The 22,161-nt window shown below is 44.3% G+C and overlaps 1 protein-coding gene across 5 annotated transcripts in view; it reads right to left on the bottom strand.

The window, feature by feature from the left end:
- dusp8a (dual specificity phosphatase 8a) overlaps positions 1 to 22,161 on the bottom strand; it is a 43,575-nt gene that overhangs the window by 4,260 nt on the left and 17,154 nt on the right. For 4 of the 5 annotated variants that reach the window (XM_044191883.1, XM_044191885.1, XM_044191886.1 and 1 more), the window contains exons 4-5: positions 575 to 741; positions 295 to 454 (exon numbers count right to left, since the gene is read on the bottom strand). In XM_044191883.1, the coding sequence (XP_044047818.1) occupies positions 295 to 454; positions 575 to 741 (327 nt within the window). Of the gene's footprint in view, positions 1 to 294; positions 455 to 574; positions 742 to 6,138; positions 6,947 to 22,161 lie in introns of those variants that run through there. The other variant, XM_044191887.1, reaches the window with a different exon arrangement.

The raw sequence follows: 22,161 nt of genomic DNA, 5'->3' as shown, positions 1-22,161 counted from the left end.
TCTGGAGACAATCAATGTCTATTGAAAGCAAACTGACATTTCCTGGAAGAGTACATCTGAACGGACGTGTTATACCTGATGCTACTGTTACCTAAGCTGCACGTGAATGTTTATTAATTGTGACAATGTGCGGACATGTTGTATTGAATAACGTTGCATTGTTCAACACATAACTTAAGGTGGATTCTCTTCCTTATAAAGCCCCTCCCCTTAGTGGCTTTTGTGCTTTGTATTGCTAATCTTCAACTTCAATCCAAACACTTTATTGTTTTACTAAAATTTCCCTCCTCTTACCTATGAATTCATTAGTTTTGTCCAACCAGGGAAGCAATTTCTCGCAGTAGTTGTCGTTAACTGGGATGCGCATAAAGTGGCTCTCGCTGATAAAGTCTGGCTTAGGGCAGGTGTTGCTGGCATTCAGCACATAGGTGATACCATTCTGAGCCATCAGATCCTGCAGAGATAGAGATAAAATGAGTTCAAGGCCATGTTTTGTTGCCAGGTAACAATAACAAGTTAGTTATCTTTCAATGACGGTGATAAAATGAGTGACAAGATGCAAAATAAATTCTACCTTGTTGAGGACGTCCTTCTGTGAGCCCAGGTAGAGGTGTGGCAGGATGCGAGTGGGCCCTACATTAGCCACAGGTAAGCAGGGCTGGGACAAGCTCATAGGTAGAGCAGTGGTAGGTTTCCCTTCACACAGGCCGGGGAAACAGGAGGAGAAAGCAGCAAAACCTCCTGCAGAGAAAGAAGAGAAGGAGAGAAGAACTGGTTAGGTACACTAATGTTTTTCCACAGAGCAGTCATGCAACACACTGGGAACTCTGCAAAGACTCCCATGAACTCATTAAGAACATCGCACCACCATTAGTAGAGCAGACAGACGCTCTATAGGCTTTCAGAGGTGAATCTGGGCTACAATGTCTGGGTCCTGCTTAGTGCAACAGGAGCAAAGAAGAGGCTCTCTGTACTTCTATGTGTGAGTTAGGTTAACTTCTGGGCGGCAAGGAATGTGTGTGTCTGGCCCTTTAAGAGGCAGGCGGCTCCACTTTTGGCATATGTGTATATGTGTGTGTGTGGCTCTGTTTCCTGCATGAGCTCATGTCCTGTAGCAGTGCATTGCGTCAGGCTGAGGGAATGAGAGAGGCCACAGGTGCAGGGCCAGGACAGAGGCCCAGTAACATCCCCCTGACAACCGCATTGCACACACACGCACGGTCATATATATGCACGCACACAAATTAATAAAATGATACACTCCAAGAAGACACAATCTAAGACATGATCACAAAATTTTGCAGTCATGCTCAATATTCACTCTCACTGTCTGTAATTCTCTGTCCACCACATAAGCACTGCACATCTCCACACACACACAAATACACACACTCATCATTACTCTGCATTACCGCGGTTGTATAACTACAGGGTTGGGGCCAACCAGTAGAGGTGGGGGTGAAGTGTGTGTGTTGAGGAATGGGTAATGACCTCGCTGAGAAGTGTGTAGAAGGGAGGGGAGTGCTTCAAGGAAACCAAGAGCCCCAGAAAGGAGATTACAAACTAATCTAGGTTCAGCCCTGCCTGACCAATCTGGGACATAGCGCAAACACAAACACACACACACACACACTCACACACACACTCACACACACACTCACACACGGTCACAGTGAGAGTGAGAGTGAGTGAGACATGACATCACTGTTCTAAAGTAGCATGCACAGGAGAGTGCAGGCAGGACATTGCCTTCCGTTGTAACACACACCCAGCTGCACTGCTCATGTAGCAAAGGCTGGCCAACACACAGACAGAGCACACGGTGTCAGCAGCATGGACTGTGTACTCAACAGATATGAGCTGCACAATAAAGCTGTGCAAACGGTCAGAGGATAGCAGCTTTAGTATTTCACAACACCACAGCTTCTGAGGCTGGGTGCATCCTCATCGTGACCAAATGCTATTCTGGGTGCACTGTCCCTTTAAGTGTAAAGTGAAGAAGAGTTGTCTGTTTACAGCTATTAATGGCAACCAGCGGAGCAATGACATCAGCGCTCCACATGTGGGGTGGAGTGGAGGGAAGGGTAGATGGATAGATGCAGAAAGAGCGATCAGATAACTTACAAGATACAGGAAGAAAAGCTTAATGCAAAGAAAGAGAGACTGAGGGATAGCTGCTGCGCTAGCATGTGTCTAGACTAAACAGTAGATTAAACAGCCATTTGTAGTTCACAGTTTGGCTTTAGACTGCGCTGGCATTGTACAATTTCCACCAGAGCCTCTTTCTAGTGATCCTATGTGCTACAGTGTCACTAATTGATAAAACAGAGGGAGGAAGGGTAGTTCTTTGAAGGGTTTCTTCCTGGTTTCTCTGTTCCCAAGCTGCTGGTGTGGAGCCTGTGCACACACAAACACACATGCAAAGTAAATAAATGCTGCTACATATAGCCCCCACCACAGGCATATATATACTGTATCTGTGTGAGGAAGTGGTATGTTCCTGGAGACAGTTAAATCAACAGGAAAAGCCTCACGTCACACAGCAACCATTTCCCTCTTTATGCGAGGACATTGTTAGAGTTGTTAGAAGGGTAGAAGACAGGACGTTCCACAGTGGAGATAGTGCTTGTGTGTGTTTAACACTGAAGAGAAAGTGTGTTTGTGTGTATGAAGGGAAGTGAACACATGAATGAAAATACTCTTCTAAAAATATTCTTGCCCTTTGATCTTGTGTGTGTCTGGATTAATAATTACAGCCATGATTACATGATTACTCATCTCGTGTTAAATAAACATTAAAACGGCAGGAAGACTGGCAGTGTGACTTGGAGAGTGAATAAGGGGTTACTGGCATGAAGGAAAACTGAAGTCAGAGATAAGAGAGCAGGACTGAGTGTGCCTGCCTGCTTTTTAAGGGCTATTACATTGCAGTGACATTACGTCAACAGAATTACAAACACCTTCCTTGTAGTCAAAGCTTTACATGGCTGGCGCTAATGGACGTTAGTCACACAGGAGATAGCATGTTATTGTCACCTCGTCACCTGACCCCACTCTATTTAAGGTTGCCATGACGACGAAGAAGGGCAGTGATGTTGATGACAGTTGGCTCATCATGTCCCCCTGAGCGCTGTCAAGATGGAATAAAACACACAAACTGAGCGTCCAAAGGGCATATGAACACAGTGACACACACGCACACACACACACACACAGCACCAAATAACCCAAAGAGACATAGCCTCACATTCTCCAAAAGACAAGAATGACACATCTGTCCATTCCAATCTAAGCACACAAAGCATACACATAAACACACAGTACAGTCACACTGAGGTCATTGAAAATACCCTGTGACACACACCAGCCCAGCTGTCCATGAAGATGACATCAGAAAGTCAACTGGGAGAGATGAGTTCACCTTCAGCACAGCGTGATAATTAACAGAGACTAACACGCTGCTACATTAAACTCAAGGGACAAACCTAACTGGCTTCAAAAATTTGGGTAACTCCAATATTTATCACGAGGTGGCTTCATGCTTGTCTCAGCTTGAATCCTACCCTACAGTTTGATTTGAAAATGAACAGAAACACATTTTTTGTTGAACAGAGATAAAGGCTGCTGTGAGGAAACCTGTCATTTTCAGTCACATGCTGATGAGATGATGTCAGGCCACACATAAATAGCCTTCAAACTTTTTTTTTCTGGGGCGACTAGATCACCTTTTGCACAGCGCTACCTCATGTATCTTTGACTTCTGGAAAATGTACTTGGACAGGATGTGACTAACCCAGTTCTGAACACATACTCTAAAAAAAGGACATTTTTGGTAAAAAGAAAACACACAACAGGGAAAGAGGGCACTGTGTCGCCATCTGCAACACTAGCCAGTGGTGATTTCCTTTTTCCGTTTTCCTCTGCCCACTTCATCACTTATGCAACTGCTTATTTTCCCCTCTTGCCCTGTCAGAACCGAGCACTCAGGCCTCCTTTGTTTGCTGGTAGCAGTCATTTCCTACTAACTAATTTAATATTCACATTTCAATTTAAAGGTGCAGGTTATTATCCCACAGCCATGAAAAGTGTGTGTTTAGCAGAAGATATTTGGATCAAATTCTGGCTTTTTGGGGTTGTGCTGCTGCGTGAATCGATGCAGAAAGCTGAATGGATGTGGAATCCCAGGGATACTGACCGGACGAACAGAGACACACGACACCTGCCTGGCTGTTATGGTTAATGGGAGCTCTGCTGTTACATCACTGCTGTTGGTACAATTGACTGCCTCGTCAATACAAGCTCACCCCCTCCCTCTCGCTTCTGTGTGTGTTTCAGTCTCTGTGTAGCTTTCAGTTGCCCTCTTTAACTCGTCTGTTAATGGAGGGGGGGGACGACACAAGGCAGGCGTGTACATACACACACACACACACACACACAACCCTCCATGGCCTGGGGGCATTGATCTGCCTGAATGAGTACACCGCTCCTCTCCATCCCTCCCTCCATCGCTCTCTTCTGTGGTTCATATCGGGGGAGACATGACGCCATCCTCTGTGCCCCTCCAGCTGTCCCCTCCACTATGAGGGGACATTAGCATCTCAATGTGACCCCCCCACCACCATCCCTCACCCTCCCAACATGACATCATTGCACACATGTCCCACTCAGCTCCACAAAGACTGCTGCAGCCTGGAGAAGCCATGGGAGTGTGTGTGTGTTTTAGGGGGGGTAGAGTAGGCCACGTCTGTCAGAAATGTGTAGATTGACAGAGCATAGATGAGCTAGTGGGATGAGGTCATCGTTTTTCAAGCAGGGCGTCAGGTTGAGGTCACACATCTATTTCCACAGAGATGGGTCGAAGTGCCTCAAAATAACCTGTGACTGACACAATTCTATTTTCACCTGCTGATGGCAAACGTGTGTTTTTTTTTGCTGGCTTTTTCTGAGCTAACGAGTTTGACACTTCCAGCAGCAAAACCTGGCTGATATGAACTGCACACACACATGTGGACACACACACAAAGAAACACACACCTAACAGTGTGAAGTGTGGCAGGTGTAGAGAGCTGCTGTGCTAACTGCTTTGAACCAGCTTTCTGATATGCCCTGATATGCACATAGCATCTACATTTGCATACAAACTTTCATAAACTCATATTCTCATACATTTATGACCCAAAGGATCCAACGGTAACACTAACAAATGTTGTGCAATATGCATGTTAGTGTTTTGTGTGCATATAAAAAGAATTCTTTCACAGTACCATTGCTCTGCATTGCCTCATCGCTCTGTGTGAAAGGTGTTATGTTAAACACCTGCAGTGCACACTGCACACATATTGATAACATAATCTCCACAAGACACCATTCTGCAGAGAGAGAGTGAGCAGGAGCGAGAGAAAAGCCAAGAGCAGAGGAGAAGAAAGAGAAAGAGCCTTTGTGATAGTTTACATCTCAATGACCACAGGCTGAGAGAGCATGAGCACTATGTCATACCGCGGGTCACAGCTCTCGCTCTCACCCCCCCAAGCCCTTTTTCTCTCCTCTCTTTCCTCTTCATCGTTTCTCGTCTTCATAATGTCATCCTCTTAATCCTCCTTCTTCCTATTCTGTCTCTCTAAACACATTAACTGCGCAAACAAAAAGGTGGGAAAACAATTAGCGGGTTTGGCTGGGTCCCCGCATTGTATTCTTTTAGCCTGCTGTAGCAGTAAATCTCACTACAGATCAAGTACACGTCCTTAAAATTCAATTCACATCTATCTTTCATTTGCAGCATGCCTGGACTGGAATACCTCAATACCTGAGAGCTCACTCTGCCTTTGTACTCATCTGCAGTGCACAAACCATTATTATATTATCATTTCCCCTCATACACATCTTCTTAAACTGTGTACAACAGTGGTATATGCTACAGCCAAATCCCCGGCAACTTCTGTGTTTATATCACATTAAATCATACTCCATATTCTTTGCATCTTCACTATGGATGATAGCTCGGTAACTTCTGTACACAAATGCCTACATCCTCATGTTACTTGCCAGAAAGGGATGTTCTCATACCCTTATTAACACACACACACACACACAAACACACACACATCACTTCTCCTACTCTGAGTCCAGGTGGATACACACCTCGTAGCTCTCTCCCCTCCTTCATTCGGCGGACCCGTATCTTCAGCCTCATGTCTGTGTCCTGCAGGTCCGGCCAAAAACAGTCCTCCGCTGGGGTAATCACCACATCCAGAGGCATCCCCCAGAACACACACTGTCTCACACACACACACACACAAACAGAAATGGAAATGTTCTGGTGCTCCTTCCTTCAGGGTTGGAGTGAGCCCTCGCCACACAAAAATGTCAGAACAAACAGAAGTGTTCTCCTTAGAGGGCTAATTACGGTGAGCCCACAGTGTAAAAATCCCAAGTAGACAAAACTCCTGCTGGTGCTCAAGTCCACTGTTCCAGTGTCCAGGTGCTGATCCTCAGAGAACAGACCCAGTACAACAAAAACTAGTCCAAAATGTCTGTGCACACGCTCAAGTCCACCTTTGGTCAAAATCCCATGCAATGACCACAAAAATTCCTAAAATGCTCCTGCATCAATATTGAGTAATTTTGTGGTTTTTTGAAGAATGTTCGCCACACAGAGAGCAAGAGGAAAAAGAAAAGTATCGCCTGTACGTTTAAGCCAGCTGTAATCAGCCTGCAGCTGGTTTACAGAGCGTCTGTGTGTCTCTTTGAGCGCGCTCTCTGTATCTGTGAGTCCACAGCCAGAATAGCAGCCCACTATTGTTGTGCTCCTCCACTCTCCCTGTCTCTCATTCGCTCAGTTGGCTTATACTCCTCCCTCCTCTCTCTCTCTCTCTCTATCTGCAAAGAGAATGACGGAGCTGCACTCTCTCCTCGAGCTCCGGGGGTGAATGAGCTCACTTGCCGTGAGCTCAGACTCTACCCTCCCTCCCTTCTCCTCCTCCTCTGCTACCTCCCTTGCACCCTCCCTCTCTAGTGGAGCCAGCGCTCCGTCATAGCTAATGTCTAAGGCATGTAACCACATTCCTTACTCACCCAACAAATATGCGGCCACCTCAGGGGCCTAGCTGGGAGCAGGGCTCTATCAGGGAAGGATGGAGGCTAAGACACAGCTATCGGGCTGTTTAGCAGATGCTTACACATTGCTACAAGAGTGACTGGTCTCTATGTTGTTGATTACAGGGAAGAGAGGAAAATGTTTGGCTTATATAAAGAGGCTTGTGTTGATGTGCATGACAACGTGCTTCTTAATATGAAAGACGATGTTTGCTGAGGGTTTGTGAACTTGACAGTTTCAAAGCAATAATAAATACATGAGGTGCAGAATTATGCTTTTCAAATGTCCTATTTTGTTTTCATAATAAATGCCAAAGATGATTTTCAAAACTAAAGCTTCTGCACTTGTAATAAAGCTGTTCAGAGTATATCAGTAAGCAGTAGCTGAATACCTACATTAGGTTGATTGCCTTAAATGTACTGTAGCTGTAAAGTGCAGAGGGGATTAAGATTGTGTCAGTGTGTTGGAAGCTGATTTGTCTCTGAAGGTGAGGGAATGTGTGTGACTTCAACATGCTTCCTGCGCTGGTTCATGTCTAACGCGCCTGTGTTTGGACAAGGTGTGCCCGTGTTTGAGGATGAAAAGGAGGAGAGGAGAGGAGAGAAAAAGAAAGCGAAGCTGTAGAGATGGGGGGAGTAGGGAAAAAAAAGAAACGAAAGCAGACAAAAGAGGAAGGGACGACTAGAGGTGATGAGAAGACCAAACAAGCTTGTGGTTGGCAGCCATCATCCATTTGACAGGCCACAGACTCCCAGTACTTTACTATGGAATGACAAACATGTAGGCCACAAGTCCAGCTATGGAAACAAAGCAGCACAAGACTTAACATAACCGCTGGAGGAGACTGAATATTAACTGAAAGTTAACAGCTGTTTTAAATACATAAAGCACATTAAAGCACAAAATGCAATATTATGCATGTTAACATAGGAGACCAATTTATTTTGGTTTGTAAAACTGATCAATTTAAAATGGCAGTTCTTTTTGGCTGCCATTTCATCTGTCATTCAGCTTCTTGCTGGTAATAGCACAGATTCCTTAAAACAGTACCTGCCATGAGAAGGCCAGTCAAATGTCCTGTCTGACTGTCTACTCAGTCTCTGGTTGAGACATCGCGGTGCACTGATTACATTCAAACCAGGTCAGATGGGCTTCAAGTACATTTAGTCATCACCACAGTGAGCCCAGCTCCAAAAAAAAAAGGCAAATAAGCTTATACAAGCTGTCTAGTTAGGGGGGCAGCTGCATGCTGACTGACTGACTTCATCTCATCACTGTAGACCCCTGAATGATCACACACGGCTGAGAACAGCCTTACGTCACCCTCTGTTCAACTGCGGGTCACTGAGAGACAGGGCGGGAGAGGAAATAGGTCACTTGGTGATGATGAGCTTTGTGAAAAATGCAGACATTGGTTTTGGGAGGATGTCGAACCACGAACAAACACAAATTCAGAATACACACACACACACACACACACACACACACACACTTTGTTCCTCATCTGCAGCTGGTTGGAGCAGGTGTGGCACTCCACAGTGGTCAACTGGGATCACTGCACTTAAAACACACCGATCATCACCCCGGTTTTAAGGCACACCTCGGTTTGGTTGTTCTGTCTGTGTGGCTCGAAGCCATAAAACCAGCTTTGAAACACACAACTTCCTAACACCTGCAAACCCAAAGCAGTCGAAGCAAGCAGCAACAAAACAAAGTAGGCGCAGATGTTTTCATGGTCAAACCCTTTTGAGTTCCTAAAGCAAACACATTGCCCTCACTCTCTTTATACCCATCTCACCCTCCTCTAGTCCTCAGCAGGGTAACAAGGCTCAGAATAGTAGGTGTGTTAATTAGAGGATTACAGCCAAGACGCTATAAATGACAGCCAGGCCTTCTTTATTGACTGCACATGTGTGCCCTGCTGCGACAGAAATAGGTAGGACGGTCACTCCGGGCACCCCCCTCCTCTGACATCTCTTAGATTTAGAGCATGCTTTTATGGTAGAGGGCTTGTTACTGGGACAACGCACAGTTTACATGCACACATAGAGACCAGCCAAAACAGACAGGGAGAGAAGTGGAGATGAGTATGAGATAGTGGTGTAAGGCAGAAAGAGAGAAGGTGCGTAAAGGCCAAAGGGGCCTTGGAGACCAGAGCAACACTGCACAGTCTCTCTGCACGGGAAGCCACAAAGTGTGTTGTGAATGGTGCAAACAGAAATGGAGAACGAATGTAGCTCATGTACAAGCAATGAGTGTTAAGACTATTAGATGGTAGATGAACATACAAAAGACTTTATCTGCACCTGACTACTGTAGCGAAAACAAGGAAATACACATTTGGATTTAGTGTTTTTCACATTATAATCTATTGCTTCCACAGCTATTGTGGATATATTATATATATATATATTATATATATTATGCAAATCTTTAACTTAATATACTAAATATTATACATTTTGTACATTATTAACTTAATATTGTAAAATATTGCTTTATATTGTTTATTATTATTGTAGGCTTATTTTTCAGTCTAAAATGACCAATGCAAACAATAATTCCTAAAAAGTCTGTCTAGATTTATATTATATTCAATGGAAAAGTGTTCCATGTAAGTTTGTACTTATGTATCATAATATAAATAAAATATTTTTTATTTAAAATATTTTGTCAGCGTCCGTAAACCCTTCCCTCCCCGGTGAGACAGGCAGTGACAGAAGCGTCACCCTACACCACAGATCATCTGTCAGGATATCACAGGAAAGAGAGACGTCATTCCCCGGATAGGGCAGGTTAGGGTGATGAAGACTGTGAGTTTACGTGTGTGTGAGTTCATCTTTGTGTGTGCGTGTGTTGCAACCATGTGTGACAAGGATGAACTGAGCAAGGTGAGAGGAAGACAGAGAGGACATTGCTGCAGGGGTTCTGGATGGGTTAGACAGTTATTTGCTCCAATATGCGCAAACACAAGCATATGTGCCCGTGCACAAGTGTGTGTGTGTATCTGTATGTGCATGTGTATTGGTGTGTTTGTGTGTGTGTGTTGATAGTGCTGGTTGTCAGGGGATCAGTAACAAGGCTGCTCTTGCAGTGATGTAATGCCTACAGGAGAACACAGCTGCCATGCCTGGGGGGTGAGGTAGTCACCAAGGGAGGAAGATGGGAGGATAGATGGAGCAATTGAGGGTGGAGGAGGGGCAGGAGGAGGAGAGGGGGAGATTAGGTAGTTGGGGGTGTTGGAAATGATGGGGGGGGGGGTTGAATCCATAGGGAGATGGTAGCTGAAATGATCTGGTCATATCGCAAAGGGAAATTAGTGGTGCAGTGGGTAATGGTGTAAGTGTGTGTGTGTGTGTGTGTGTGTGTGTTAGGGGCTCAGTATCGAACCTCAATACTTTTTGAGTACTGACTGAAATGTGTTCGTAGCATCAAGTATCAAAAAGTGTTAAGTATTGAAAGTGGTCATCGAAAGCCTCTACTGATTCTAAGGCTAGGTTATTTTATTCTTTAATTAGGTATTTCTTGATCTAAATCGGGAGATGTTTTCCAATTTAAGACTATATTTTATTTAGGCAAATGTCTTAATTTAACACTGATGCATTGAGCTGTTTGGCATACTTTTTGATAGACAAAAAAAGCTTAAAACATGTTTATATTTAAATTATATTATATTGAAACTCAGCTATTGTATTGCACCGATATCAAAATATTCAAACGATACCCAGCACTACTCTAAGTGTGTGTCTGTGACTATTCTCTCCTAATCCATGTGCCTGCCCACCTATATTTATTAGAACTCCCTTCCTCAGCTTACACCCCCCCCTTTTTTAAGACAGATAATGGGAGCTGATAACTTTAAAAAGAAAGGCTGAGGAGGTGAAAACGAGGAGGAAACCAGAGGAAGATGGAGGAAAGTGCTTCTTAGATGTAGAAGAGCAGGTGGGAGGAGGGTGTATGAGATTAAGGGAACACTGATGCACTACTTAGCAATGTGTGTGTGCTCATGCATGAGGTAGTTTCATCTCTATTTGTGCAGCCTGGAGGGAGGCCTGCTCGCATCAGTCATGCAGCAGACCCCCTGCCCTCCAAACAACTTAACCCCCTGGAGGAGCTCAGCACCCAGGGCTACTGCACCAGTAAATCTATATCACTGGCAAGAAATTACACACACAGATATATAGACACAAGTGAGCACATATACAAAAGACGCACACACACAAAGGAGAGAAGAGGGTAAGCTATCAAACACACCAAGGGGGGCTTTCAGGACCAGACGGGCCCTCATAAACCAGATGAACTACTTAAAAATCCCAGTTGGAGATGTTCAGTGGTGTGTGCAGAGAAAAAGAGGGGCTGTTAAGCCTCAATATGAAATGCTGCTGGCCACCGCAGACATGTGCTTACAGTGTGTTTGCATGCATATAAATCCTGTGTATTCACTTTGTGTAAAAGTGTGAGAGTACAAAGTGAATGTTAATTTTAGCTGAGAGTGAGATGGCTCACAGCTGTTTTCTGAGGTTGTATACAGTATAGATGAGTAACGCATGTGTGTGTGTGTGTGTGTGTGTGCGTGAGAGTGAGAATAAAAGCTAAATATGTGCAGGAAGCATAGTGTGCAGGAATGAAAAGCTGAAGAATGTGTATGTGTAAAAAGAGAGTGCACACTCTGCTCTTGTCTGATTTCCCAAGAGGTGAATTTGTCTACACAGGTTCACTTGAGCATTACTGATGGTTATTTCATTCTAAATGCTAATGGCCTGAGCTGGGATGCACAGGCTTTCCTTGCAGCACTTGAAGGCAATAACATGCTGAAAACACACCTCACCTCTCTCTCTCTCTCTCTCTCACTCACTGTCTCTCGCACGTAGGACCGTCTGACAGACAGACAGACAGACAGACAGACAGACACACACACACACACACACACACACACACACACACACACACGGTAGCAGCATAATAGCCGCGCTGCTCCGACAGAGAGGAGCTGACAGCAGATCAGTTTGTTTTTAATGAGCTTGCACCACTGCTACATGCAGACTGACAGGCAGGCCTCAGATCAGTTCAGTGTTAATTAGCTCCTATCAGCGCAGCAGGCAGGCTGACAGACATACTGTTCTGACACCAGTGCTGGAAGCCACGCCATCTGGTCCTCTGTTGGTTACACACACACACACACACACACACACACACACACACACTCCTCACTTTCTGCCAGCGTCTTGTCTACCTGTCTCACAATTAGCTTAGACAGTCTCAGACTGTAGCAGGGTGTTTCTCTGTAGTCTATCCAGTGTCTGTCTGTGCCAGTCGCTGAGTGGTATGATCAGTTTTCCCCCTATATTCTTTTATACAACAACTCCTATTATCTCATCAGCACATGCAGCATGAGTCATGGCACAGTGAAAGGCGTGAAATGTGTGAAAAATGTGAGTCCCAGCTTTTCCACTGACCTCAAATCAGTGCTCAGGGAAAGAATGATTTTCAAATCATTCTTTTCCAAACAGATATGGAAATGAAATATTTCTACTGATGTTCCAGTGAGATAACATTTTCCTGAGTTTATGGAACGGATTTTTGGAAAAAACTATTATATACATTAAAAACAAGACAAACTGCACATTAATTCCAAGAAAGTGAACACATTACTGCACTTTTAGTAATTCAGCAGTGTCCTCTTGCACACAGACATGCAGCAGAAGTAAGGCGTTACACCATGGAGACTGTATTTGGGTGTACAGGACATGGTGACAGTAGCTATCGCAACACCCGCAGTCAGGGTCGGCTTTCCTGCCATTAAAGGCCCTGGAGACTGTGTGTGTGTGTGTGTGTGTGTGTGTGAATGTGTCACATCCACAACGCTGCAGTGACATCACTTCACCAGCTACAGAAGAACAATAGAGAAGGAATGACGCAATGTCGTGAGAGGAACTGGGCAAGCTGTTTCTGTGTGCGCCCTGCCAACGCCTTTGTGATGCCTTTTAAATAATTTTTTAAAGCTGATGGTGGGATTTTGAGCTCTTTTCCCCCCATAAATCCAAAGACACTGTTAAAGTAAAAATACTCAAACACTCATGACACAAATTTGTATACATACATGCTGAGTTTCCTAGGCGTCTCCCTTTTTCACCATAGGGAGCCCTGATGTCACTTTATCAGAAACAGGAAATAGTTACACAACAGAAGGGGAAGTGGCCTCTCTGTAGGCTGCCTTCATTTGTGCATGTGTGTATGTGTTTGTGTATGAGTGACTCTGTGGGTGTGTTTGTGTTTATGTGTGTGCAGAGGGGAAGATATCAGGAGGACCGGGAATGATCACAAACTGCTGCATTCCTCAATCTGGGGCCTTGGGCTTGCCTGGAACTCCAAAATTAGCCTGTTGCCGTGGCAATGGAAAATCTCTTGCCTTTATCAGGAAGCAGCAGCAACCCCAGAGGTTCAGCCCAAAAGTTTGTGTGTGGTCAGCATGTATTTACGGTAATAAGACCTCTGTTAGTCTGTGTACATACCAGGAAAAGTGTTAAACCGCTGAGGATTTAAACTCTCTGCTCTGCTACAGGCAACTAGTCTACTCCTGTGCTAATGAGCCTGGAAAAGAAAATCCCCTTGTCTTTTTTTGGAAAATGATTAGCAAACTGCACATTAAAATAGATTTTCTCATACTGTAACACACTTCAAAACGCTGCCAAGAAATAGAACCTCATCCACAAGGCAGAGGTGCAGACTAAATCTGATTAAAACTGCTGAAAAAAAACCCCATGGCAACCAACTAGTTAAATAAGGAAGCAGTACTGTGGCATGCCAGAGATAAAGTGCATCAACACAGCATGCTGATAAACAGGAATCCACCATTGTTCCAGGGAATGACGCTATGACAGGAGTGGCAGTGGGCAGTCCAAGCATGAATGGAATCTGGTGGATGCAGGCCAGCTCTGGGTAGGATAAACTAGCATAATTTTGAGCTACTCCTTTCCCCTTTCTTCTGCCTTTGGAAATTTCCACTCCACATGTGTGTCAGAGTCATCAAGATAAATGCTGCAGCGGTATACTGATGGCGCAGAAACCAAACTAAGGAGCACTTGGCCCAAATTCACGGTGAAGTTCGAGTTATGAGGTGCTGATGGGGGGAGTGTAGCGCAGAGAAACCGGCCTGGGTTAGCGTGCTGTTCAACTTCAGCTCCTGTTGACCCGATGTGTTGACACTGCCTAGGTAACAGTTTAAACAAACTATTTTTATTCCATGCTGGATGAATGCATGACAGGGGCGGGGCGGGATGTTCAAAAGGCCTCTAGATAGATTTCAAATGCAGCAGGAGCAAGAAGGTATGCACTGTGAAAGGACTGTATACACAAAGCAGCTTAAACATCTATGGCAGAAGTATTTAGGGCAGTGTGGTACAAGCGCTGTCCCACAGGATTTCTCCACAAGCTTTACTTATTATAAAAAAACAGCCAAACTGCACCTTGTAGGAAAAGAAACTAAAGATTATTATGCATGTCATATATAATTTTCTGTCTAGGTCTATACTTAATTACTTTATTTAAGTTATGGTCAAATTTTACACTAATCTTGTTTGAGGACATGATAGTACATCTTGTTCATTCAGTATGCACAAAATACAGTAAGAGATGAACATTTATGGCAGTCACTTTGCTTTTAAGCACATCTAAGCTTAAATGTCGTGTGTGTGTGTGTGTGTGTGTACTGACGTGCTCTAATATTTATCTGCACTACTTGGAATTTATGCACATCTCCTATGTGTGCATCTGGGATATAATGTCTTTCTCTGTGCATGCTAGAGTACATACAAATGACTGTGTTTCACTTGTGTGTGCGTGTGTGTGTGTTTGTGTGTGTGTGGCCCCTCCGAGCCAGCAAGGGACTCCGAGTGATGGAGGAGAAGAGGAACAGGAGGCAAGCAGAGCAGTGAGATCACGTCATGGTGGAAACATTTGGCAACGGCTCACATAAACACACACACACACACACACACACACACATATGCTGGCCTGTTTTTGTTCTCTGGTTTTGAGGGAAAGAAGGGGTAAATGACATCAAGCTCATCATGTGAGGGCAATGAGACAGACGAGGGAGGGGGTGAGAACACTGGCAGAAACAGAACATTGTTACATAAAACTCAGTACAGGCCTGTTACCATATTATGTGTGTGTGTGTGAATCTGACCATATGTGCATGTATTTGCTCGCTTGCAGGAGTGTGTGCAAGTTAAGCAATTGGACAACACTTCATCAAGGTGTGAGCCTAAAAAAGGAGCTCATTACATACCTGCAGGGTGACTGCAGAAAACACAGCATTGTGTCACCGTGCAGCTCCAAGGCTTCTTAAAGTCTGTAACACTTCTCAGAGCAGGGAGGTGATGTCATAGATATTTTTGTAGGCAGTTTTCTTTGACCTTTGTGCTCCCTTGGTGCTGGCTGGGGTGGGGCTGGTGTGTGTGTGTGTGTCTGTGTGTGTTTTTGTGTGTTTGTGTATCTACAGGCCAGGGTGAGAGCACAGAGGCCACTGGCGCCAGATGTGACGACCGCAGGAGTCTGGGCCTAAAAATAGAGCTCTGTTCTCAGCACCGTGAAACAGAAGAGAGGAGAGAGAGAGGAGGAGGAGGGGAAAGAGAGGAAGAAATAGGGGAGAAAGGTAGAGGGGCTGAAGGAGAGATGGAAGGAGGGTGGAGAGGAAGGCGAGGTCATTGAGAATAATGTGTCAGATCTCCCTGGGGAAGGTGAGCTCACCTCCTAATGGCACCACTGGCTCCTTCTCAATGAAATCATTGATCTGCTGGAGCTCCCCACGGCGTAATGGAGAGGGGTCAGATGGAGGGGGAGGCAGAGAAGGAGAAAGGGGCGAGGAGGTACAGAGAGGGCACGTTAGGAGGTTAAGAGGGGGATGACGGAGAAGGTGGAAAGATGATTGATGAAGGACGGAGCAAGGGATAACATGGACCCTTAGGCACACAACCATAATTAGAGTGCAACCTCTCTGACCTGCACTGTGGCCAATCACAACACACCTGGAGGCACAGAGTGGTAAATAAATGTCACTCAAACATTGGTTACACAGCTCGACTGATCATTATCATTGACATTTATGTTCCTGTTTAGCCCTAAAAGGACTTGGTGGCGCTGTTGGCGACTAGAGATGCAGGCATCACCTTTGGGCCACCAAGAGAATGCACTTTCTCTAAAAGCGCTTGGCAGTTTCTAATCCCATAAAATGAATGATCCGTGTCTGTCGGAGCATCCCTGCACACACTTTACAACTCTGCAGGTGTGCATGCACGTGTGTGTGTGTGTGTGTGTTTGTTCTGGCAGAGATTCTGGTGGCTTTCTCTCCTCAGGCTGGTTCAGAGGATGTGGAGACTTCCTGCTGGGCTCCAGAAGGAGAAGAAGAAAAAAAACCATAAAGCAAGACTTTCAGCTCTGAGGAGGCTGACGAACACAGCACAGGTCAGCACGACGGCCTGTGTCACACTGAATGAGCTCTCCGACCACACACACACACACGAATGCACACAAATGTAGCCAAATGAACACTTTTACACTTGCGCACACACACACACACACACACACACACACACACACACACACACACACACACACACACACACACACACACAAACACATTCAGGATGAAATGAGGAGTATTACCTCATCTCCTCAATAGCTCTCCTCCTGTTTCGTCTTTTTCTTTTTCTCACACGTGCACTCTCAAACATTGCCTCATGCGCGTGCACGCACTACTTCATATGCACATATTCATGCAGACATGCGCACAGACACACAAAAACACACATACACACTGATACAAACAGACCTCCTTATGTAGCTCATTGGAATGTCTCTGTGAACGGCTGCATTGTGAGATTGGGCCTCCCACGATTACCTCAGTTCTTCAGCTTCTCTCTGATCCACATGCGCACGCACACACACAGTGGCCGCCGCTACCCTATTGTATAACAGCACAGCAGAATGACACACAACTGCATTGACCTTTGTACCTCTGTCTGTGCAGTCACACCCTAACCTGATGTCATCAAAGCCCCGGGGTACACAGCAGCTCCTGTGTGTGTTTTTAGTGTGTGTGAGAGAAAGAGAGAGCAAGCGAGAGAAAGAAAAAGAGAGAGAGGCACCTTTCATCTCCTGATACCTCTCATCAGTCTGTCATCACCATGTCTCGTCCTGTGTGCTTTTGCATTGAGCTAGCAGGCTGACAGCGTGGGAGTCAGCATGCTAACCTGTAAAAACCAAAACTGTGTCCCAGTTACATACTACGTACTAACACTGCAGTATGTACCATATATTAATCATCATAGTGTACTATTTTTCAGTTATACAAGAAGTTATATATTTGTTTTTTGTCTCACCACCATACATAAAATGTAAAAAGAAATTTAACAACTCAGAAAATTAAGTGAAGTTAGTATGTACGTATACTTAAATCTGAGTATATTTCACTTTATCACTTTTTGCTGTGACAGCACTACATATTCAAAACCTGGTTAGACTTGGTTAGTATGTAGTATGGAATGTGACACAGTTCAAGCTTGTTTAGCTGAGACACGACAGGTTGGGGTCAGAGGTGAGATCTACATACCTACCTATCTGGATTACACCTTGTGGACATTTCATCTGGTGAACAGCTAGTTCTGTAACTGACAACCAATTTCGTTATCAATTAATCTGTTGATATTTTTGCGATTACATGATTAATAATTTATCGTCTATAAGTGCAAATAGTGAAAATGCTCCACACACTTTCTAACAGCCCAAGGTGATGTCTTTAAATGACATGTTTTGTCTGATCAACAGTGCAAAACCAAAAGATATTCAACTTACAATTATATAAAACAGAGAAAAGCAGGAAATCCTCACATTTGGGAATTTGGAACCAGAAAAATGTTTGACATTTCTTCTTGACAAATGATAATAGGAACTGTAAGTTAAGGCAGTGCTCAGATGCCATGTACACGCTGCCCTCCGAGTCTCCCCAGTGCAGAGAATCTAGACACGTCCGGCATGTGTCGTCATCCCTCATCTCTGTCTCACTTCCGTGTGCAGCCCTTTTCTCTCCTTTCGCTCTCTCTTTGACCCAGTCGTGTGACGTTTTAGTAATCCCGCAAAAAACACTGGCAGATGGCGCTAGGGAAGATTAGAAGCAGTCTTGCACATCTGCAAACTTCTCACACATTAGATGGATGAAATACACACCTGCAAATCTGCATCTCTGTCCCTACACCTTCATTTCCTCTTTCATGATCTAACTCTGTCTTTCCTGTCAGCCCCTTCTAAAATCCCCATTTTTTTTGCATTTATTCTATTTTCCTGTTGTACTAATGTCCAGTTGTCAGTTTTTACAGTACTTCAACAAAATGTGTGCGCTATGAATAATTTTTATCACCACCTCCCATCCTCTTTAAACCATTATCCAACCCTCTTTTCATCTGCAGAACACGAGTGCATATTCCACACTTTCTTTCTCTCTCTTTTCCCTTTTTGATCATTATTCTCTTTCTATTGTGTCTCTGCAGTTTCTACTGCTAAAACTAGAACACGAGGTTCAGAGGCTAACATCAATACATTTCATCCTGGCAGGCCTACATCAGAGCTGATGTGATGCATGACACAGCTACGCAGTTGGCATAAGCTAACATACCACCTAGCTACACACTAGCAGGCAGTGTTGTCTTTGGTTTGGCTGTGTGCTACAGATTGGTGGGAAACACGCAAACTTTAGACCCACTGGGGAGACAGCTGGCTCCAACCAAGGGATGTTCTTCTCCTCTACAAAAAACACATACACAAATACACACACACACACACACACACACACACAGAGTCAGAACTCTGAAAAAGGCAAGACACATCAGCCTGAGCTCCAACTGGGTGAGATCATTGCTGTGGTAAAAATACGGCTGTCCTCAGAGAGACATGTTTCTCACAAACACTTTCACACAGTAGATGACGTAATAATGCAAACACACACAAGCATAACCCACGCGAACACATGCATTCACATGCACACACACACATTTCCAACTGCCAACAACACCACATCCTGTGCGAATATACATTTCAAAGTAAACACAGGGTGAGAGTCATTCGCTACCCAAATTACTTGTCTTATTCACAAAAACAATGGCCCTATTGGGACTTGGCTTGCTCCATGACATCATCCACATATAGGATGTGGTGTGGTTTCCAAGCCTGAGTTATTGATTATTTAGTGAATGGAGAGAAACATAAGAGGCACTTAGGTTGTATAACATGTCATTCATGCCAGCTTATCTGCCAATCTCCCATCTTTCCTGCAATTAATTCCATAGTTTATGGAAAGTTGAAGTCATCAAAATTTTGCTTTAAAATATGAAAATCATAAACCCACTTTGTGTCTCTGCAAACTGTGCCCTAATCTCACTTTGGCAAGCTTCTGCATAAGTAACAGTTAAGGCAGAAAATCCTCTTCCACCCAGACAGCAAGCTCAGTAATTATTCTTTTATCCACCCTGTCCATCCCATTTATGGATTCTTTTCTTTTCATCTCTCTATCTGACCCTCCCTCCAACCCCCTCCCACCGCATTACCCCTTACTTGATTTGCAGCAATGTTACGGTGTGTACTGTGCGTGTCTGTGTGGTCTGCATACGTGAGGCTGAAAATAAGTCGTCAGTCAGATATGAAGTCATCGCAGGAATTATTAGCATCATAAATCAGAGGTTCAGTAGAGGGGCAGGAGGAGAGGTAGGTGGAAACGAGGGAGGTAGGGGGAGAGAGAAGGCAGAGAACGAAGGGGGGAGGGGAAGATTACTGTTTGCAGTTTTAAAGTACCTTGAATCTGAGGGGGAGTAAAGCCAAGTAAAGCCAGGAATGAGAGGAAAGGAAAAAAAGGAAGGAAGGAAAAGCGAAAAATTTTCTAGAGCCTATGGTGACGTCTTTAAATTACTTGTTTTATCTGACCAATAGTCTAAACCCCAAATATATTCAATTTACAATGATAGAAAAAAGAGAAAAAAGCAGCCAATTCTCAGATTTGAGAAGCTGGAACCACAAATTGTTTGCCATTTTTGCTTTATAAATTACTTAAATGATAAATTCATTGTAGCCAATAAATCTCTGTAGATTGACTAATCATTTCAGCAGTAAAATGCTAAAAAATACTATCCTTGTATGCTTGAGGTGGCTGGTACGTGAAGAGCTTATGATGGTACAGCATGACCCCTGACCTCTGAGCCTGCTCGGTACTTGTCTCTCTGCTGTCAGCTGGCTGATGTTGTCCCCAGTTTGTTCACAAAAAACACACACACACACACACACACACACACACACACACACACACACACACACACACACACAATCCTGTAGGCTCTAAAGCTGAGTTCACAAATTCTTTGTACCCCAAATAGAAAGACTTACCCCCTTTTAGACCACAGGCTCCTTGCGCTCATTGACTGTAAAACAAAGAATGAACAAAGAACTGAAACCCATGATTAAAATAGTCTTCCCCCTTACTTTTTCTAATTACCATCATGTTTCATTAATTAAAATGATTTAAGAAGCACTGTTCAAAAGCCTTAGAAATTCCCTGGCAACCATCCCCTTCTTGTCTCTCACGCAATTTCTCTCATGAAAACTCTGCAGCTTCCTTTGACACACAAACAGATCCTGCAGCATTTATCCACATGTTATCATGCACAAACGCATTCAGGCATGTATGGAAGAATGCAAGCATGCTTACATGTACACACAACGCCCCCCATCTGCCCACCCACATACAGACATACACACATAAACATCAAGTATTCACAGACACAGGCTGCTAGCTCCACTGACCCCAATAATACCACCCAAACAACAGCCAACGCCATTGGCTGAGTCCTTCTGGGGAATATTCTCTGCCACTGTTGTCGTGGAAACAGCAGAAAAGCGGGGACAGAAATGGAAGAAGTGTGAGTCCTCTTTTTTTCTCCTGAAGAAACGTAGCGGGAGTGAGCTGAGGAGACCGATTAAGAGGAAAAGGAGGGAATCGCTGACAAGAGGTCTTTCATTAAGAAGGCTATGATGTCTGATCAAAAAAGATGAGGAAGAAAATCCTGGCTTTCAGGGAAAATCAGCGTGTGTGCATGATATCGAACATGGTTGTGAGTGTGCATACAGTATATGCGGGTGTGCCCAGTCTAAGCATGTGCTCAGTACATCTCTGTGACTAATTGCGGATCCTGGGTGCTTTGAGGCAATACTCGGCATGTATGAATGACTCAGGAAAAAGTGATAATCTCCTAGCGGAGGGAGAGAACTGAGAGTAGGAGAAGAATGGGGATGTGGGGATGCGAAGAAGAGAGCCGAGATTTGCCCGACCAGCATGCCTCTGCCATCTCATTTCCAATCCTGACTGAGGCAGATTACGCTCTCCTTTCTGTGCTGACACATTTGGGACAGATGCATAAGCCTCTGCTGGTGGATGTGTGTGTAATGTCGTCCCTTAAAAAGCTGCAGCCACCGCAATCGAGATGTTATTAACTCAACAAGGCTATTAAAAGTCTTGCTGGGGCTCAATTATAAGTCTTAGTGTGCTTAGTGGACACTATGACAGGATAATAACTGTGGTAAATAAGGACAGACGATTGAAGTTAAGCTTCAGCTTTATTTCAGTGATGCTGGGTAAAAGAACAACTCCAGGGAAGCTTAAACATCAAAGAGTTATCAGAGAGGCTTTGTATCCAGGCAGCATGCTTTCATACTTCCTCCTCTCCTTTCTACCTCCACATAGACCTTTGGACCTGTGAAAGTCTGATTACTGTCAGTTAAGAAATGAGGAACAACTAGTATAATGTGACTGAGGAGATGAACACGTGTTGTGCTCATCGGTGACATCTACTGACCAAACTGTGGAACGACAAACGACTAAAATTGGGCAGGAGGATGAGGTGAGGCACACCTGCGGGCTGTATAATAGGAAGTGGGTAACAAATAGAGAAACACCAAGAAATCTAGATAGAACTGTCTATTCTGGATCAATGAGAACATCATTTTGTTCACATAAAAGAAGAAAAACA

The sequence above is a fragment of the Siniperca chuatsi genome, linkage group LG4 (assembly GCF_020085105.1).
Source record: "Siniperca chuatsi isolate FFG_IHB_CAS linkage group LG4, ASM2008510v1, whole genome shotgun sequence".
In the NCBI taxonomy this organism is placed as follows: domain Eukaryota; kingdom Metazoa; phylum Chordata; class Actinopteri; order Centrarchiformes; family Sinipercidae; genus Siniperca; species Siniperca chuatsi.
The sequence above is the reverse complement of the archived record's forward strand: the minus strand, read 5'-3'. Positions and strand labels throughout refer to the sequence as shown.